This window comes from Hetaerina americana, unplaced genomic scaffold, assembly GCF_022747635.1.
Source record: "Hetaerina americana unplaced genomic scaffold, ioHetAmer1.1.p SCAF_4, whole genome shotgun sequence".
Taxonomy (NCBI): domain Eukaryota; kingdom Metazoa; phylum Arthropoda; class Insecta; order Odonata; family Calopterygidae; genus Hetaerina; species Hetaerina americana.
Genome location: NW_027286985.1, coordinates 96,184,120 through 96,202,758, shown reverse-complemented (window position 1 = coordinate 96,202,758; position 18,639 = coordinate 96,184,120). Strand labels below are relative to the sequence as shown.

The following is an 18,639-nucleotide window of genomic DNA, read 5'->3' as shown; positions in this document are numbered from 1 at the left end:
AGGTGCTTTGTGGAGGGCACAAAGAGATCTTTTTAAAAAAAAACATTTCTCTTTTAACTCTTAAATATGAACTAGACAGATTGTAGGTAGGATAGAGGTCCAGCACAGTTCATTAGTCAGCCTAATACAAGTAAATATCACATTTGAAAGAAATATTTTACGATAGAATTAATAATAAATCATTATTTACTATTTTATTAATATTTACATGTTTCATGAAACATATTAAGGACATAACACTAAAAATGACTTCAAAAGCTACATCTTTTAAAGATTTGGAAAGACCCAATCACAAGTTTAAATTTTCCACACAGTCACAGAGGTGTCCCCTAGGAGAACAAATCATCAAACTACCACAAAATTGTCACTCGGCCATTTGCAAAGTATTGCCATTATTCATCCAAACTATTTGATCATAACATCAATAACATCTTCTGCTACATACAGTGATACTTATATTCATAGGTTTCTGATTTCAAATAGCACATTGATGTATGATAAATGGTGGATAAACTTAAACATTAACTTTCTTTATTGCATTAATTGATATGGAGAGCTACCCTGAACATTTAAAATTATGTATATTCAAGGACTGGACATATTCAGAGCCCATTAATGAGAGGTTTTATTCTATCGGCCAACTAGGACTTTCAAATGATGTTTGCAATGAATTGATTTAGGCTTTACTTCTTGGAAAGATTTCATATTCTATAAAGGAAAAAATGCTCTTGGTATTTGTCCACACTTTAATACCATTATGTCTTTCCACCTTCCTCCATACCTTGCCATCCCTCTGATGGAGTAGGGTAAGCACTGTATTTCCCAGCTCAATAGACTCCAATAAAAAATAAAATCAGCCTGCCTCTTATTAGCCGAGGATATTCTGGTATAACTTTAGCCTATATGATGCAAGCTGATTTGCCAGAAAAAAATACTTACTATTAAGTACTTTTTCTTATATCAAGCATGGAAAGTGACAGCCTATATTACTAATTTCAATAATATCTCTGTTTTTAGACAGTAGTAAGTAATGCAGTTTAAACATTTCCTCGGGTGTATTCCTACAAAAATTTCCAAAAAATCATGTATGCATGAAATGTAGTGCATTTAGTAACCCCTCGTGTGGTGCTGCTGTGAAACTTATGCGCATTGGGCCACTGGCAATACCACCCATCTGTTCGTTGTCTCTCCCAATAAACTCTAGGAGTCTATAGCAACTCATCCGTAAGCAGTGTGACACTGTCATAAAGGCATAGAAAATGGTTACCTATAATACAAACTTTGACAATATCAAAATAATGACAGAAACTAAGGGTTGCATAAAAAGGTGCAATAAGAGTAACCACATGGGATTTGAAAATATTGAGATTGACAAACGGTTTGGCATTTAAACTTGAAGTCATGAATTATGCTTCACAATATGGAAACAGGGCAGCTGAAACTCTCGGCCCACCTCCAACAGAGAAGATGAAACGAGAATGGAGGGAGCAGAAAATTGATTTCGTGAATGCAGATAGGAGAAAAAAAAAACATGTTGAGGAATATGTTACGAACTCTATAATAAATCACAGGAAGAAGGGAGTTACTGTTTCAACAAAATTTACTTATATTGAAGCAAAAAAATTAGTGATAGGTATGTCTATTGCCAATTTTTCTGGGACAACATCATAACAAGAGGGATTCATGAAGAGAAATTGCCTGTGTATGCATACCAGGACTACAATGGCAGGAAAACTGCCACTTGAATACAAAGAAAGGTTATAAGGCACCAACTCATGACATGACATAGATGGGAAGGATGAAACAAATATCAATTTCTAGTACTTGCGATTGGTTTAAAAAGTCCTAGCACAGAAAGTTAAAAGACAATCACAATGTCTTTTTCATAGCATGGAATAAGCAATGCACTTTATGGAAGATGGTATTGCCTTAGGAAAGCAAAAACTCCAAGGAAAATAACTGCGGAAATGATTTAGCAGCAGTAATGAATTTCCAGGACACTACAATGAATACATTTTGACATATTTGCTAATTTTTTAATGTGACGAATCCATTTTCTTTGTATTAAGTGCTAACATTAAGATATTTTGATCTTTTACTGTCTGACCCAAGTATTTTTTGCATATTCTAGCCTTGAATGTGCCAGTGCATCTTATGGGCTGGGAAATCAGTACACAATCCATCTCCTTTCAGTGCTCCAGTACTTGTGTCAAGTAATTTTGCATGGATTTTTATTTTCCACACTATTTTATATGTTGTGTATTACAACATACCCCACTAAGAAGTACTCTTTGGTACAACAGCAATTTCTCATATTTATAGTTTTCTGTACTTGTACTTCTGCCATTGAGTTATAATTTTTTGTGATTTTGGTAATTGTAAACTAAAGTATAAAAATAATTTAAAACCTGAATCTTGTTCATGTGATTAATGACATTTTTTTTCATGTTGTAAGATGGATATATACGGTTTAACATGATTCATGTTTCGAGGAAGACTTGTAAAATGAGGTGTCTTTGCAATTCTATATTTAAGGGTTAGGGAGCAATATAGATGCCATATGAACTGAAATGAGCTAAGTAAGTTGGACAGGCATCTATTTATGAAAAAAATTCCATTGTGTAAAAGTAAAATCCACTTAAAGGTAGTTTACCCTTATGAATTGATTTGGTACTCCACACACACTAAAGGGGTATCTGCTATTCAAAAACAAATGGTAAGGTCCGGTAGACACTCAAGTTGAATTTATTTTCAATGCTAATGGTCCCCATGAATAATTTTTAATAATGCTCCACATAAGTAATTAAGCATAACACAGGTCAATACCAAATAATTTTATCTGATTCAAACTAATGTGTGTGGAGGTAATATGATAGCCATTGTGCATGTACGACTGGTTAATTAACATCCCCCACCACATACCCTTGTGGCGGCTTGCAGGGTATTGTGTAGATGTATATGTATCTGAAGAGTTCCAGAGCTTTTAGGTGCTCTGAAACAGTTACATACAAATAGAACCTTAAGAGAGGCAGTTCTAATATCGACAGAGGTACCAATATCATTACAGAATGTACATGAAGAGCATGGTAAAAGGAAAAGTCCACCACCACTCCTCATATCGAATTCCAAGATGTCACTAAAGGCAACTTTTGAAGCTAGCAAGCAATATCATTGCAGAGAACTGCTTCCACCAGAAGCTTAGCAGAGCATTATTTTCATTAGAGTCTCTCAACATATAAAAGATTTTATTAACACTTATATACAACACGTTTTGTTTATGTTTAATTATCAGGGCATGATTAATGATATAAATTAATTGAAATGACTGAATTACTCCTAAACATACAACAATAACACACATCACTCTCCATTTTTAAATAGAGACAATGCCTTTGATATCTACTTTGGCAATTATTGGTTCAATTCATCCTGCAGCACTCTTCTTCTGGATGATTACTATGCAATTGTGGTGACTAGAATATTCTCTACAGCCTCTCTGGTCCATTCAAGGGCGTCCCACACTGCCACTGTTGTAAGGAGGTGGATTGGGATGATGCAGGAGACCTCGTTCCATTGTCTGCCTGCAATATTAAGTGATTTGGACTAGTAACTATTATACTGTACTGAGGAAAATATGACAGCAAAGACAATACTTCCTCTAAACCAAAAAGATATTGAATATAGGTAGTTTCTTTATTTGTGGAGGGTACTGTAATCTAATACAAATGCTGGGATGTCCAAACATAGGTATTCTTAAAAGAGCCATCCTTTCATGAAAGTACATAATATTAGGACTTATGACATTATAAATATCCCACTTGAATTTGAATGAGAGCACTTGAAGGAAGCTATGGCACAGTGCAAACTTTTACAATGAAAGTCCACAGTTGCAGCAAATATTTCTCAATTACAAACTACAGAAATTATGCATGTGGTGCTTAAGCAATCATCCCTTCTTTTCTGCACAAAAACCTTCCAAAAATCTACCTAGTTGCTAACATAGAAATACTATGGATTGCATTTTCACATAAAACCAAAAGACTAATTGTACTAAGAGATGTTTGCCCAATGATATGAAAGGTTAGTGCAGATGTGTCCCAGATCACTGAAGAGATACAGGTTAATGAATAACTTCACTATATATGTATGGCAGGTTGTTAACTTTCCTGTAAATAACCGAAGGATGTACTTATGTGTGTGTGTAGTTGCTTTCTTTGTTGCTCCACTCATCACCAAGCAGTGATCCCATGTTTGGTGCTAAATTTTTTAATGGCCCCATTGGAGGACATTCTTCCTTTCTATTTCAAATTTTAAATTATGTAGTACCAAATAGAAACACAAGAGCCTCCTTCTAATGAAGTGTTACCATTGATTGACTGAATTTTGCAATGACAGTTGTAGTGCATTATGTTTCTATTACATACTCTATATGCCCTTTTTGAAGCACATTTATAGCATTGAAATCTACCAGTATTTTGCACTATTCTATGTGTTTGGTGACTACTTTACCTACATGATATATATAGTCAGTAGACAGTAAAAATATTATTATTATAATATTTGGTTTCTCATACCATGTTACTGCACAACCCTTATTTGTTTACTGCAAATACATAAATCACAGAAATTGTTACCTCTCACAATGTTAAAAATTTATTCCCCACAATATCAAACAATGAAACTCATCCAATCCTCAGAATCTTGTTAAAATAAAAAATAGTAGATTTCCTTAAAATAAATGAACCCACATCTTACCAGCCTTGGCACACACCACAATTATTTCCAATTCAACCACCTGTATTTTTAGAAAAATTGCCCTGACAGGGATAACCCTCTTTCTCAATTTCTCGCTGAACTATACTCGAATAATTTTTAAATATTCCTTTTGACTATACCCAATTAACTTCTGCAATGTTAATGAGGTATTAACCATCTTTGACACTTCCAACGTCACTTTGCATGACTTTCACACTGGCCTCGGTAATGCTTCCCCATTTATTTTCTTCACCATAGAAAGACAACCCAACCATTCCCTACCCTTCCAAAACCTTTTTTTGTTTAAAAAAAGCACAACAATACCTCATCTTTTGAGCTATTGAAAAAATGATCACATTTATACCTTTATACACCTTCACAGATTCCTCTTTGTCTCTCTCCTTTCCTTTTGCTCCTTTCTTAAATAGCTTTTGTCCCTCACTAACTGTCCTTGCCTTCCACCATACCACATCCCTACTCCAGTGACCACCTGGTATCTCCTGCCGCCTGGATATATGTATTAAGAAACTGCTGGCAACAACACTCACCTGGTCCTATAGGTGCCAATTGTTGAGGGATTGCCCAATCATGGATCAAGCCCTGTGAGTTATATTTTTTCATCAGCATTGTTTTCTTCCTAGAGGCCTTTCTGTTTTTCAAAAACGATTGCTGCCTAGAGTGACATCAAACCCAAGATTTGTTTCAATAGTCATTTATTTATACATATAAAAACTTATTACAGTCCCCAGCCTACTTCCTTGATATTCATCGATGTGGCTGTTTTGTTTTGTCAACCTTTTCTAAAGACTCACACCATTGACCATAACTACTGCTATCACTCTATCACTCATGATGTGTCTATTCACTAAATCAATATGATGACTGTGATGTCATGTTCTTTGACAGGTTCATCTACTGGTATATTCCTTTATTTTCTCTAACCAGTCTCTCTCCGGATACTCATTATTCTCTTTTCCTTGCATTTATAGCTCTCACTACCAGCATGTTCTACAGCATGATCACCAACAATGGTTAATCAACCATATAAGGTCATACATCCAATTCTACTTCTTGGGATACTTTAAAAATTTCTCAATGCCCTTGCTTTCCTTAGGCATACTGTTTTTCTTGATTGACACCTAAATGGGTTTCATATTATCTTTGTGTTCACTTCAACTAGATTTTCAGCAAGCACTAGTAGTGTCATTGCTTCTGTTTCTAGAATATGTTCTCATCAATTTCTCAACAAGTGTCTCAGTCATAATTTACTTTGGCTTTTACATCTATATTGTTTCTAGTCAACAGCTTTCTACAACCACTAGTTCCTACTTACTCTTTACCCTCGACCATTACATCATTACCTTCAAAGTCACCAACAAAATCAACTATGAATTCTTTACTCACCCCAGATCTTTCACCAAATATTATATCATCAGCATGGTTAAGGTATAATATAACTCCTCAATAATTGAAGTTGTTTTAAAATATGTCGCAGTATTTACATCATCTTCAACAGTTTTTGTCCCCAATAAAGAATCAGGCTTGAAACTGAAAGGGGAATATCCTCCAATCACAGAAAAAAATTTGGCACCACAAGTCGGAACACTGCTTAAGGGCACACAGAAACAAACAAATCAACCAAACACACACACACTCTAATCATATGAATTGTAACTTTCCAAGGTTTTTTGGAATCCACATGAACCCACTTGTACGTCACAAACACAATACACACATTTCTGCTGCATGAAAGTTTATGTGAGAATCAATATACCACCAGGAACCTTCCACAAAACACATTACCAGTAATTGGCATTTTCTCGTGGTACATATTTAGAGATCTCTGTCAGTAGGCAGCGATAAATAACCCACCAGGCTGGAATGGTGAGCAGGGAAGTTTAATCCTCCATCAAGGACTACTGACTCACCAGATATGGACGATTGCCATGAAGTGATAAGTATGGACTTGATGAACATTCACACTACCACACAATGCCACTCTCAAAAAGTTGCCACCTAAGTGTTTTCTGTGGGGGTCAATCCCTTTGCCAGGGACCACCTTCAGGATGGAGGAGCACTCCCAAACTAGAGCACATACTAATAAACCAAGTAATTAACCTGTGGTATCATTATTAGGCAGGCTACGCCTGGCCTTAAGTTGCAACTGGAGAAATTGTGCGGGTTAAGAGGAAAAAAGAATGAGAAAAAACTGAGTGTGTCTAGATTAAAAGAGAAAGTAAATAATCATGATAGGCTCAGAGAATATATTCATCATAAGATACCAATTCAAACAATACATTTTAGGTGGTTAATGACTTATATGTTGCATGGTAAAACTATCTATTTGCCCCTCTTTAAGAAGAATTAAGTATTCTCAGGACTAATGAATGAATTCTGGGTAGGCGATAATAGGAAATTATGGATAGTACAAAAATGTCTACATTGAAACTTTAAATTCTACTGACAACTTTTAATTCAGTGAAATTAAAAACTTTTCAGGAAGGCAATGTGCTTCAAGTTTGTATTTTGAAAAAAGTAACTCAAAGTTTCATTGCACTTGATTTTCTTTACAATTGTAATTTTATTAAAATTTCAAAGGTGCTTGGAAGAGAATAGTAGTATGGATAATCCACAAAATAGATTATCTGCACATGGATCATAAAGAGTTTACTACAAGTAGGCTAAATGATGAAAAAATTATTATTACCATTTTAACATTCTTAATTCCCATTATAACAGCCCAGATTGGTTGGATTTCCATCAATATCTGATACAATTTCTTAGAGGCAACCTACCGTGAGTGCAGGGAGGTAATCCATACTATTCCCACAAATGGAGAAGGCAAGGCAAAGCAATGGCAAGTGACTGAGCTGGGTTTCTCAACATTTCAACCTGGTGGCATCCAGGAACACATTCACAATTCAATATTCTCAGTCGCTCGCCTTCCCTAACACTGGGGCACAACTGAAGGGCCTTAAAAGAGCCAACAGCTGGTGCTTTTCAAATGCATACCAATGAGTTCCTCACCTTGGAGAGCTAGAGAGGGGAAGGGTCATGCTTGAGGCAAGTGATGGTGAAGGTGAGGCCCTGTTTGAAGAGAGAGACCTCAGGGTTCTGGTGGCACGGTGAACAGCTTCATACTGCACCATCTGCACAGCAGGGGTTTCATCTAGCCTTTTGCTTCTAGCCAGAAAAAAAAAGATCCATAAGTGATTTTATCTAAATGACAGAGAATGATTCATGGACTTACATGAACTAATTCCATTAATTTACAGATAATCATTTCATATGTTAACAAAGACCTAAATTTCCAGAGTAACTGAAATTCATAAAAAATTTGATTAACTAGAACGGTGAAATATAAAAATTTTCCCGTAAGTAGGCAAAAAGAACTTGAAGTTTATCATGCAAAACAAACCTAAAGGAGAAAATGATGTCGTGGACCATGACATGACTATTCTCTCTCATGATGTGATCACACAAATCATCACTAAATTAACACGACTGTTACTTTCAACATCACATATATTATTTTATGCAAATTTAAATGACCACAGTACACCATATTTGGTTTGAAAGCCGAAAGATTACAAAGAATTTTCTAACATCAATTTTCAAAGTACATGTTAATCTTTACATTGCAAAAATTACCATTAAACAAAAGATGAAGGACGAGGATAAAGATGTAAGATTTCTCCTCATTTACATTTAAAGGAGAGTTTCGATACAAATAAAAAAGATGAACAGCGTGCGTTTCCAAAATTTTATCACCATAGTTGAATTAAGATGGGGAAAATAATTAAGTTCCTTTCCAATCATTATGGTTCATCAGAAGGCTTATCATGCCACAGAATTTCATTCCTCCTATGTGAATTTCATTTTCCTGAGTTTTATATATTATGCTTGTCATACCTTTGTCCCACACAATTTTCTTCAGGAGGTGAGAGAGAGGACCGGGGAGGCATGAGATAGGGGGAGGGGCAAGGGTTTGATTGGGCAGTTCAAAGATGGGAAAGAGAAGAAAAAAGAGCGAGGGGAAAAATTGACCTTGTGAACAACACTGAATTATGGGTGATGGAAAGCTCCAATATTTGCAGGCCTGCTTGAGGGGTATAGTTTGATCGGAGAGTTGGTAGGGGTGAGCAAGGCAATTATAGAAATGTTGTAACACTTATTGAATGAGAAATTATGAAGAGAAACATGTTTTAGGACTGGGGGGCCAGCTGACAGGGAAGGTTTGCCTGATATGCCGTGGTTATTGATACTATGTGAACCTATGTGGTACTTTGCCATATGTATGCATTGGGGCAGAGGTTGGATTAATAGCAGATACACTACATCGTGTGAGGAGGTGCAACAGGAGGGATGGCAAAGAATCGATTAGCGGGTTTGGGATAGGCAGGAGTGGGGAGGATGGTGCATGCGTGACATCTGGCCTAGTTGCATGGTGATAAGGATTTTGGATGTGGGGGGATCAGAGATGAAATGGACATAATAGAAGGGAAAACTGATGCAATGAGTCAATATCTTCTGACATACAATGAAAAAATCACTATGGAGAAGATAGCAGCATAACCCATGGATACCCCAGGGGTACAAGTTTAAATTCCCACAACAGACTATGATGTTGATGACGTGGAGGAGGTATATGATGATATCGCCAAAGCAATAAAAATGTAAGGGGTGAAAAAATCTAATTATACTTGGAGACTGGATTGCAATACAGTGGAACCTCATACAATGAGCATAATTTGTTCTGTGATCTTTCTCATAAAGAAAAACACTTGTTTAGTGAAACAACTTTTGTCATTAATTTTATTCTCTCAAGGCTGTCTCTTTGTGGATTTTTCCTTGGGGACCTTTTTAAAACTTTGCACAAAAATCAAGTTTGAAAAAATGTCTGATCACTAGTGGCACTAAGATGATGGCGGAACGAGTGCTAAACACATACTGCAGTAGCAGGCGTGCAATCATTCTAAGAATTTCCCTCTCCTTGTCACTTGTTATGCAAAAAGATGCTCAATAAGAGAGTCATTTTTGGGACCAACGTTTTTGCTTGTTAGTAGTAGTTTTTATGGCAGGCAACTGACAGCTAAGATCAATTGCACCATTAGGGATGGATGGGAAAGAAAGGGTGGAGAGAAACCTGGCATTGGCATTAGCCTACTCTTGTCGAAAGACACCAAGGGGTTTGCAGTTTAACATCCTATCTGATGGACATCATACTCACTCAAAGTGCTCTCCACAAAGCACCTCAAGTAGGGATTGAGATACCTCTGAAAAATATTCAACACCGCCGGGATTTGAACCCGGGCCCTCTGGGTGAGAAGCCAGTACGATAGCCCCCACACCATCTCAATCCCCTTATATAAGACCAGAGAAAGACAGGATAGAAAAAGCAAACTTATTTTGCTAAGTAGGCACCAATATCACTGGTGATGGGATAAGCAAGAAGGGTATACATACTAAGCTGAATAGGGACGGCAAAGAGGGCTTTCTATAAAAAGGAGCAACTACTAACAGCAGATAGCACTAACATGGGCTTAAGGAAGTGATTTATAGAAACCTATTCATGGAGTCTTCTAATCTATGGATGTGAGACTGGGATAGAACTGCATAGAAATTAAGAATGGGGCTGATGGAAATGTGGTGCTGTGGAAGAATGATCAACATAAAATGGATACAGGGAAACAAATAAGGAAGTACTTCAAAGAGAGGGCAAAGAGAGCAGCTTATAGAGGACATAAGAAGAAGAGGGAAATTGATAGGACATATCCTAAGGCACGACAGTTGGTTGAGGATGATTGCTAAAGGAATCATGGATGGGAAGAGAGACATTGGTAGGTCTAGGGTGAATAAAATAAGAATAAAATTGTACATATGATGCAAGTTACGGAAAATGCCATTGCAAGGAACTGTGCAGGAATGAAGAGATTAGCAGATTGGAACAGGATACATTGATTGGAGATCTGCTACAAACCAATCCTCAAATTGATGTCTCATTGTGATGAAAATGAAAAATAGTCAAATTCCCTCAAGAAATATGAATATGTCTACCCAACCAATCCACCAGGCAAGTCCCCAAGTAGCTCTTTCTTTTCTCCCGTTGCCATTCCAAGAACCCCCTCCCGGTCTGGGAAGTCCCAACCACCCTTGATTAAATCTGACTGCCCATCAGCCCATGCTCTTCACACACTTCCTTTCTTCCACCAGGACGTCTCAAGCATATGATAAACAATGACAAAGAAAGCATGAACCACAGTGAAGTGACACCTAGGCACAGCACCAGCATGAAAAAATTAGTTTCTCAACATTTTTCTGCAATACAATGAAATTACACCTTATATGTGATTAAGAACATTGTAATATTTAAATTTAATTAAGTAAATAAACATGCACTGGGTGGCCACGCATGTTCTGGAACCTGACTCTCAAATTTTTCCTGTATTTTGCAACAAACCTGCCCTTCTCCTTGACACAATTTTCCCCCGTGGTTGCAATCTGAACCCATGCTTTTTTCTGTCGAACATGTAGAATCGCTTTGCATACCACCAGTATTAACTAAGCCAGTTGGCCAACTGTGCAGTCTGTATTGCCAGGGCCTTCATGTGTGATGGCTGAAGAGACACAACCTGATCTCAACACTGAGAGGGGTATCATCCTTGGGGAATTTCTGACTCCCATATCAGATTTGCGAAATTGCATCCCTCCAAATTTTCCCTGATTTCCCGAACTACCAAGTGGTGGTCAGCCTCATGTACTAGACAGGTAAAAAATCTTCCAACCTATATGCAAGTATCTGGAAGAAGTAAGGTATTTTATGAAAGACTTTAATGTTTACCTCATACTATATTTTCTCTTGATCTGAAAAATATTTCTAGGAGATATTTTACTGCTCTCAAGTATTTTCATGGCATAAATATTCAACAAAAGACCGTGGAAAATGCTTTGAGTAAAAGTCCCAAAATTTTATAGGGAGACATTTCTCACTGTTTGCTTTTAATATTTCATGCCATTATTTTGACTAGCCAAGTACGATCAACTCCGAGAAAATATTTGCAACTCACACCTAGAACTCGACCAATTCAGGGTAGCTATGCTAATTCTGTTTGCGATGGCATCCTCAAATTATGCAGGAAGCTGTTAGCAGAATAATTTTGCAAATGCAAACACACTCTGGCTAGTGAAGTCTGCTGAGCAGGACATATGCTCTCGCAGAGAGGTGATTCATATTCTCTGCTGGGTGCCTTTGTAGTAATCACAGCCAGTAGATGCTGCTATCAGCACATTAGAACCCAGCAGTAAGATGGCTGCTGATTTATTATTAATAATAAAAGGATTTGAAAGAGCTATTATTTAAAGATTCATATTTTAGTAAATTCTACACTTAGGTTAGTGATGCTGTAGTACAGACTTTGCAGTGTACGCCATGTGCTTATGCGTGAGAATGCATACCCATATTACCATAGTGTGATATTACACACTACTAAGTATCATAAAATTAGTTATCATGTGACTTCAACAAGGGGCATACTGTTTACATTCACTGAAGAACTACTTCAGCTCACAGGCAGGATTATGCAGACTTAGTAACTGTGGTGAGTCTAATTATGATACACTGTCAGTTATGAAGATTGATTAAGCAAAAAAACAGTATTCGATGGTTTCTGGCTCAACTTGGTGGAGGTTCATGTTCCTGGTACCTGATGATTATGTATGTTGAAACTAGTAGCACCAAAATAAAGAGCAGCGGAAAAATACATTGTGCTCCTCATTTAACCAACAAAACAGTTTTAAAGCACTGTAAACAATGGGAGCTTAATTAAAACAAAAACGTGGAAGCTTCGAAGGTACATTGCAATATGCAGCCATAAGAGATTCAAAATAAATATTTTAACATATAGAATCGAATTTAGATTTAATCCTGTTGTCCAATCGATAAAATAGTCAGGTCCTGAAATTCAAAGCAAAAAAAAATCAAATGAGAAATATGATGAGAAAAGAGATTTGGGCTGCAAAAATTTTTGGATTCAACTCATCCCCATAACAGCATCTTATTTTTCACTCTATAAATGAAACACTTTTTTGGCATCTATATTTGTTCCCATTCTCACCCAAAATATGTGAGATTGCTATTCCTTCCTCCCACCCAACCACCCCATAAGATCTTCTGGCTGTTTCCATAAGCCACAACAGGTCCATCTTCTGGTAAAATATAGTTGAATAAGAAATATTCTTTTCAAAGTCATAAATATCCCCTCTCCCTCAGTTCAAAATTCAGAATTCACCAATATAGATGTTTCATATTATGTATAAATAATATAAATAAAACTTATGCTTGACAAATGAAATTTCAACTACCCCTTATCAGCTTCAAGGAACATCTAGATTCTATGGAACAGATGAATCCAGCATCATCTTGAACACAAATGATACTAAACATTAAATATCCAGTGTGTGCCACGTAGAGATATGTAAAAAAACATGCCATGAAAAATCTGTAATAAAATGTTCGAAAGCTTAAATTAACATATTGATGACCAATACTGATGAACCTTAATTCAAACATGCATGAAACCACCCAAGCTTCATTCAGAGAAAAAAATACAGCAGCAGCAAGATGTATAATGGGACTAAAGTCAAAATATCTTGCAAAGAGATGATCGCACTGAAAGGTCCTGTTCCTAGGTTGACTCTGCCATGACAACTACCCCGAGATGGTCCAGATGAAGCACCCATGCCAAAACATTAGAGACCCTAATTGAATGCATGCATACATCATTACAAAAGTACAGAGGAATAGGTCAAGTTGTTTCTCCTAACAATTGGTAGAGAATGCCATCAATGCATCTCCACCATCTAGCTGTCAATTGGTGACGAGTACAATGATAATTATTATTGAATTTCTGACTAATACTTTGGGCATTTCTGTTCCAAGGCAATATTTGATGATCATTATCCATTGCAACAAGCATGGAATGGCGACCAAGTAACAGAGAGGGTGGGGGTGTTTCTTGGAGTGCTCAAATTTCCAAGAAAATGGGATATTCCACAACATTAACTTTTAACGGAGTCATCCGCTGATATGCATTTCAATGCAACAATTTCATAGGGCAAAAATCATTTGCTTTGGTCAAGGCTAATGATTTTTACACTCTAAAATTGTTGCCTTTCCAAGAATATGGCAGGATAGCAAAAGATTGCTCAAGTGCAAAAAACATTTCATATAATATATTTTAGAAGTGGTACCCATGACCCACCAATATTACGTCACTCTCGAGAGAATGTTTCATCAGCCCACCTGACAATGGAACAATGTCGTGCACAGAGGAGTGAGGAAGGAGTGACATTTATGAATGAAATAATATTAATAATTTATTTATTTTACTAGGGACAGAACACAACTAGCATTATGATATTGTTCCTAACGTGAAATATCAAAAGTACAATCATATACATCCAAATGCTGCATTAGAGAACTTATAGGTTACAAGTTAAAAAAGTTTATTCTTAACTTAATTCTTTCTTTTATTTTACTGTCCACTTTTTCACTAAACTTATTTCACAAGAAGAAACTTCAGGCAAAAGTTGACAACTTTTAAGTTAATTCTCGAGGCTTAATTTGAAATGAAACATTTGCACTTATTAGAGACATAAACCTGTTCATCAGGTCCCAAAATAATTGATTTTAGTCCATAATCATGAGACTAGAGGTTAAATGATAAGTACGCATCTTTAGTAATCTGTAATTGATGAGATTAAAATATTTAAATCTTAAGGTTTCCATTTGACTCTATCCCATAGGTTTGGTAACAAGAAATTTTGTAATTGAACTATGCAGGAAAGATACAAAAACCCCTTTAAAAAAAATCATCCAAATTATACAACACTACCAGCAAAAAACATTTTGACTTCACACCGAGCAAATACACAAATAGCCCTGTAATATGAAAAGAGAGAAACCATTAGCAACAAAATAGCTGGTATCACTGTGAGGCTCTCAATTATTGAGAGCCTGCAGTAAGTGGAATTGGTATGTCTCAGCCTTTTGTGCAGGGATATTACACAGTGGGAACACTGGGAGATTGGCAGATAATGAATTGCCATCCCATTTGGGATAACCACAGGCGAGTACATACTGCTATAAAGTACTTCCCAGTTTTTCCATAAGAATTGAAGGATCTCTTGATAAAATATAACACAACTTATCACAGGAAAAAATTGTGTTCATAGAGCATTTTTCTATATATATTTGGATAATTTGCCAGCTAACTGTTAAGGGGAACAGTGCAATTTGAAGTGAGCACATTATGGATTTTTATGGTTGAACAAACTGAATAAAGGTGATTGGTACTAGTAAATAGCACTGTTCATGCAGATGATTCATAATTGAAAAATAAGGAGGCCATCTTACTAAACTCCAACAAATTGGCTCGATTTGAATTCATTTATACTTCTGATAAGATGGAAAACTAATAACATATTTCTCAATGAATGCTAAAAAAGATAAAATCTGTAAATAATACATACACACACAGTCATTAGACATACTGAAATAAAAGATTATTAAGCATATTTACTTCAATCGCAGTGCCACACATTTACACGCTTTTTCAAGAAATGAAAAACTTGGTTGGGTAGTGCTCAGTTAGTGAAGAGAAGACTAGGGGTACAGATCCGGTTGATGCCTCTGGGCACCCTCCGCTTCACCTGTGCTGTGATACATCCATTTCCAGACAGTGACTGATAATGTTGATCGATGAGCTTCATGTTTCAAAATATTCAATAAAAAAAGAATAATGTCATTTGATTATGTTATTTGATAGTTCACTCGGATGTGTGTTTTGCCTGGCAGCGGGAAAGACAATGCTTCCATAGTCATCATCCCATCAATTCCTTGCAAAGCATAAAAGAAAGCATCAGCAGCAGCACAGAATCCACAGATGAGGACCAAATCTGTTAGAATAGGGACATGGAATGAGAGGACAATGTTGAGAAAAGGAAAATTAGAAAATATAAGGCAAGATATACAAACAAGGGAGAGAGGAAATAGAGACATTTTAGGTCTGTGCGATGTGAGATGGAAGGATAGAGATCCAGTAAGGGAGGACAATAATATTGAACAAAGACAAAAAAGCATAGTTAACATAGAGCAGTCAATTGATAGATCATTTCTAGTAGATGCAAAAGTGGAACAAATGAACTTAGTCATTGTTCAGGTATACATGCCACCAAAAGACCATAGGGAGGATGAAGTGAACACTGTATCAGATCAAATACCAGGGGAGTAAGTAATGAAGTTCTGCCGGAGACAGGCCTTAATCATAAAAAACACCTGGTTAAGACAACAGAACAGGCATTGGTATACTTGGAAAATGCCTGGGGATTGAAGAAGAAATCAGACTACATTATGGTAAGGAACAGATTAGGAGCAGAATTATCAATTCACAAAATTTCCTGGGAGTGGATGAGCACTCAGATCATAATTTAGCAAAAATGACAGTTATCATCAGATAAAAAATGATAAAAGAGGAATGATGGTTTAAGATATAGAATATAGAAGTCTTAATAGAAAAGACAAGGAGTATCAGCACACTGTATATAAAATCATGAGTGAGGAAAGAATTCTGGATAATTTACATAGAAGAAAAATGGGAGCATATCAAAAAAGAGATATCAAAGGCTGCAAATGAAACAATAGGAAGAGTAAATAGGAAAAAGACACGGAAAACATGGATTATGGATGAGATGATTACAAAGAACCATGAGAGAAGGAAATAGAAGAATATAAACTGAGAGTTGGGAAGAGTAGAAGAGTCTGAGTAGAAATAAGTATAAAGAGTTAAATAATAAACTGGGGCATGTCACAAATACAGCAAAAGAAGTATAGTAGAAGAAGCAGTGCGAGGATAAGGAAAGTTTACATTGGAAGGGTGAAATAGGTGAGCTACAAGATCTGTCCCAAAAGTAGCAGGACTGAGTTGATTAGAAAAAATTATTGGCAGAATTGATACATTCACTTTAAGTCTTCGAATTAGCACCATTGTGCATCCACACACTGCTGCCAGCGGGTTTTCCATGCATCATACCCCTTCTGGAAGGTGGCGCCCGGAATGCTGCTAAGCTTCCTGGTCAAGGCCTGTTGTAAAGCTTCCACTGAGCCGTGGTTCCGTCCTTTCCACATGGATTGGAGGCGGAGGTAGAGGACGAAGTCTGTTGGGGCATTGTCTAAAAAATTTGGATCCTCACTTACATGGTCAAGCGGCTCTTGGCAGATCCACGAGTGAGTTTCCTTTGGTTTGTCTGAGAGCACTCGCTGCACAAACTTCACACACACCTTTCTCAAGCCCATGTTTTCAGTCACAAGTCGATGTGCATCACTTTTAAGGATGCCAGTTCATATGAACACTTCACTTATACCTTTCCCTTCACTTAACCTTCACTTCACTGATAACTCTGCGATTCCTGTCCAACAAAGCCTTCACTCTTGCAAGATTTTCATCACTTATAGAGGTCGAAGGGCATCCTGAATGGTAGACGTCTTCCACATCTTCTCTACTCTAGTGAAACAATTTGTGCCACTCAAAAACACTTGATCTACCCATGCCATTTTTATCATAAGTTGCATGTTATGAGTCTCTTTCCTGGTTTTGCCCAGTTTCATGCAAAATATGATGGCATAGCACTGTTTCAAAAACTGCTTCATGACAGAGTGTAAAGAGGTCTCGTTATAGAGGTTTTGCAAACGAACGATCAACACTTTGCCAAGGCTGAGAGCCAACTACCACCAGCCTTTCCTGAGACTCCCCTCCCTTGAACCCAACCAGAGAAATCGCCGCCCATCTGTTTGTCTACCCGGGAAAAAATAAGGCACACTACTTTTGAGCCAGAACTTGTATACAGGATGGTTAAAACACTTCCGGGAAGTAAGAAGGAAAAGTCATTGTAAAAATCAAAGATATATTTGGAAAAATATTCATCAACCCAGGGAAGACTCAAGAGACATGGAAGGATTACATTAATGTACAATGTGGCAAAGAAAGTATGCCAGCAAGCTTAAACATAGAATGAGGGTATGAATGAAGTGAGAAATTCCAAAGAAACTGCGGGAGATGCCGCAACAGTAACTTTTAACGGAGTCATCCGCTAATGTGCATTTTTAATGCAACAATTTCAGAGCGTAAAAATCATTCGCCTTGACTGGGACTCGAACCCAGATCCCTCAATATCCGGTCGAGTGCTTTAGCCACTTAAGCTACCGAGGCGTCCTCTTAAACTCTGAAATTTTGGGGCTTTTAAAGGAACTAGATGTTATGACGAAATACCGTACATACAATGTCACATGCATTCGTAGTCGTGCGCGAGGCGCCACTGTCCACGAGGTTAAAAGCCAACTTTAAACACGTATGGTGTTTTCCCTTTGACAAATTCCAAAGAAACTGCGGGAGATGCCGCAACAGTAACTTTTAACGGAGTCATCCGCTAATGTGCATTTTTAATGCAACAATTTCAGAGCGTAAAAATCATTCGCCTTGACTGGGACTCGAACCCAGATCCCTCAATATCCGGTCGAGTGCTTTAGCCACTTAAGCTACCGAGGCGTCCTCTTAAACTCTGAAATTTTGGGGCTTTTAAAGGAACTAGATGTTATGACGAAATACCGTACATACAATGTCACATGCATTCGTAGTCGTGCGCGAGGCGCCACTGTCCACGAGGTTAAAAGCCAACTTTAAACACGTATGGTGTTTTCCCTTTGACAAATTCCAAAGAAACTGCGGGAGATGCCGCAACAGTAACTTAAAGTTTAAAGTTTAAAGTGTTTAAAGTTGGCTTTTAACCTCGTGGACAGTGGCGCCTCGCGCACGACTACGAATGCATGTG

The 18,639-nt window shown here is 37.1% G+C and overlaps 1 protein-coding gene across 4 annotated transcripts in view; it reads right to left on the bottom strand.

Moving 5' to 3' along the window:
• Positions 1–219: 219 nt before the first annotated feature.
• Scgalpha (sarcoglycan alpha) overlaps positions 220–18,639 on the bottom strand; it is a 31,678-nt gene continuing 13,258 nt past the window's right edge. For 2 of the 4 annotated variants that reach the window (XM_071589955.1, XM_071589957.1), the window contains 2 exons: positions 7,783–7,938; positions 220–3,581 (listed from right to left, as the gene is read on the bottom strand). In XM_071589955.1, the coding sequence (XP_071446056.1) occupies positions 3,506–3,581; positions 7,783–7,938 (232 nt within the window). In that variant the 3' untranslated portion in view covers positions 220–3,505. The remainder of the gene's footprint in view (positions 3,582–7,782; positions 7,939–18,639) is intronic. The other 2 variants (XM_071589956.1, XM_071589958.1) reach the window with 1 other exon arrangement.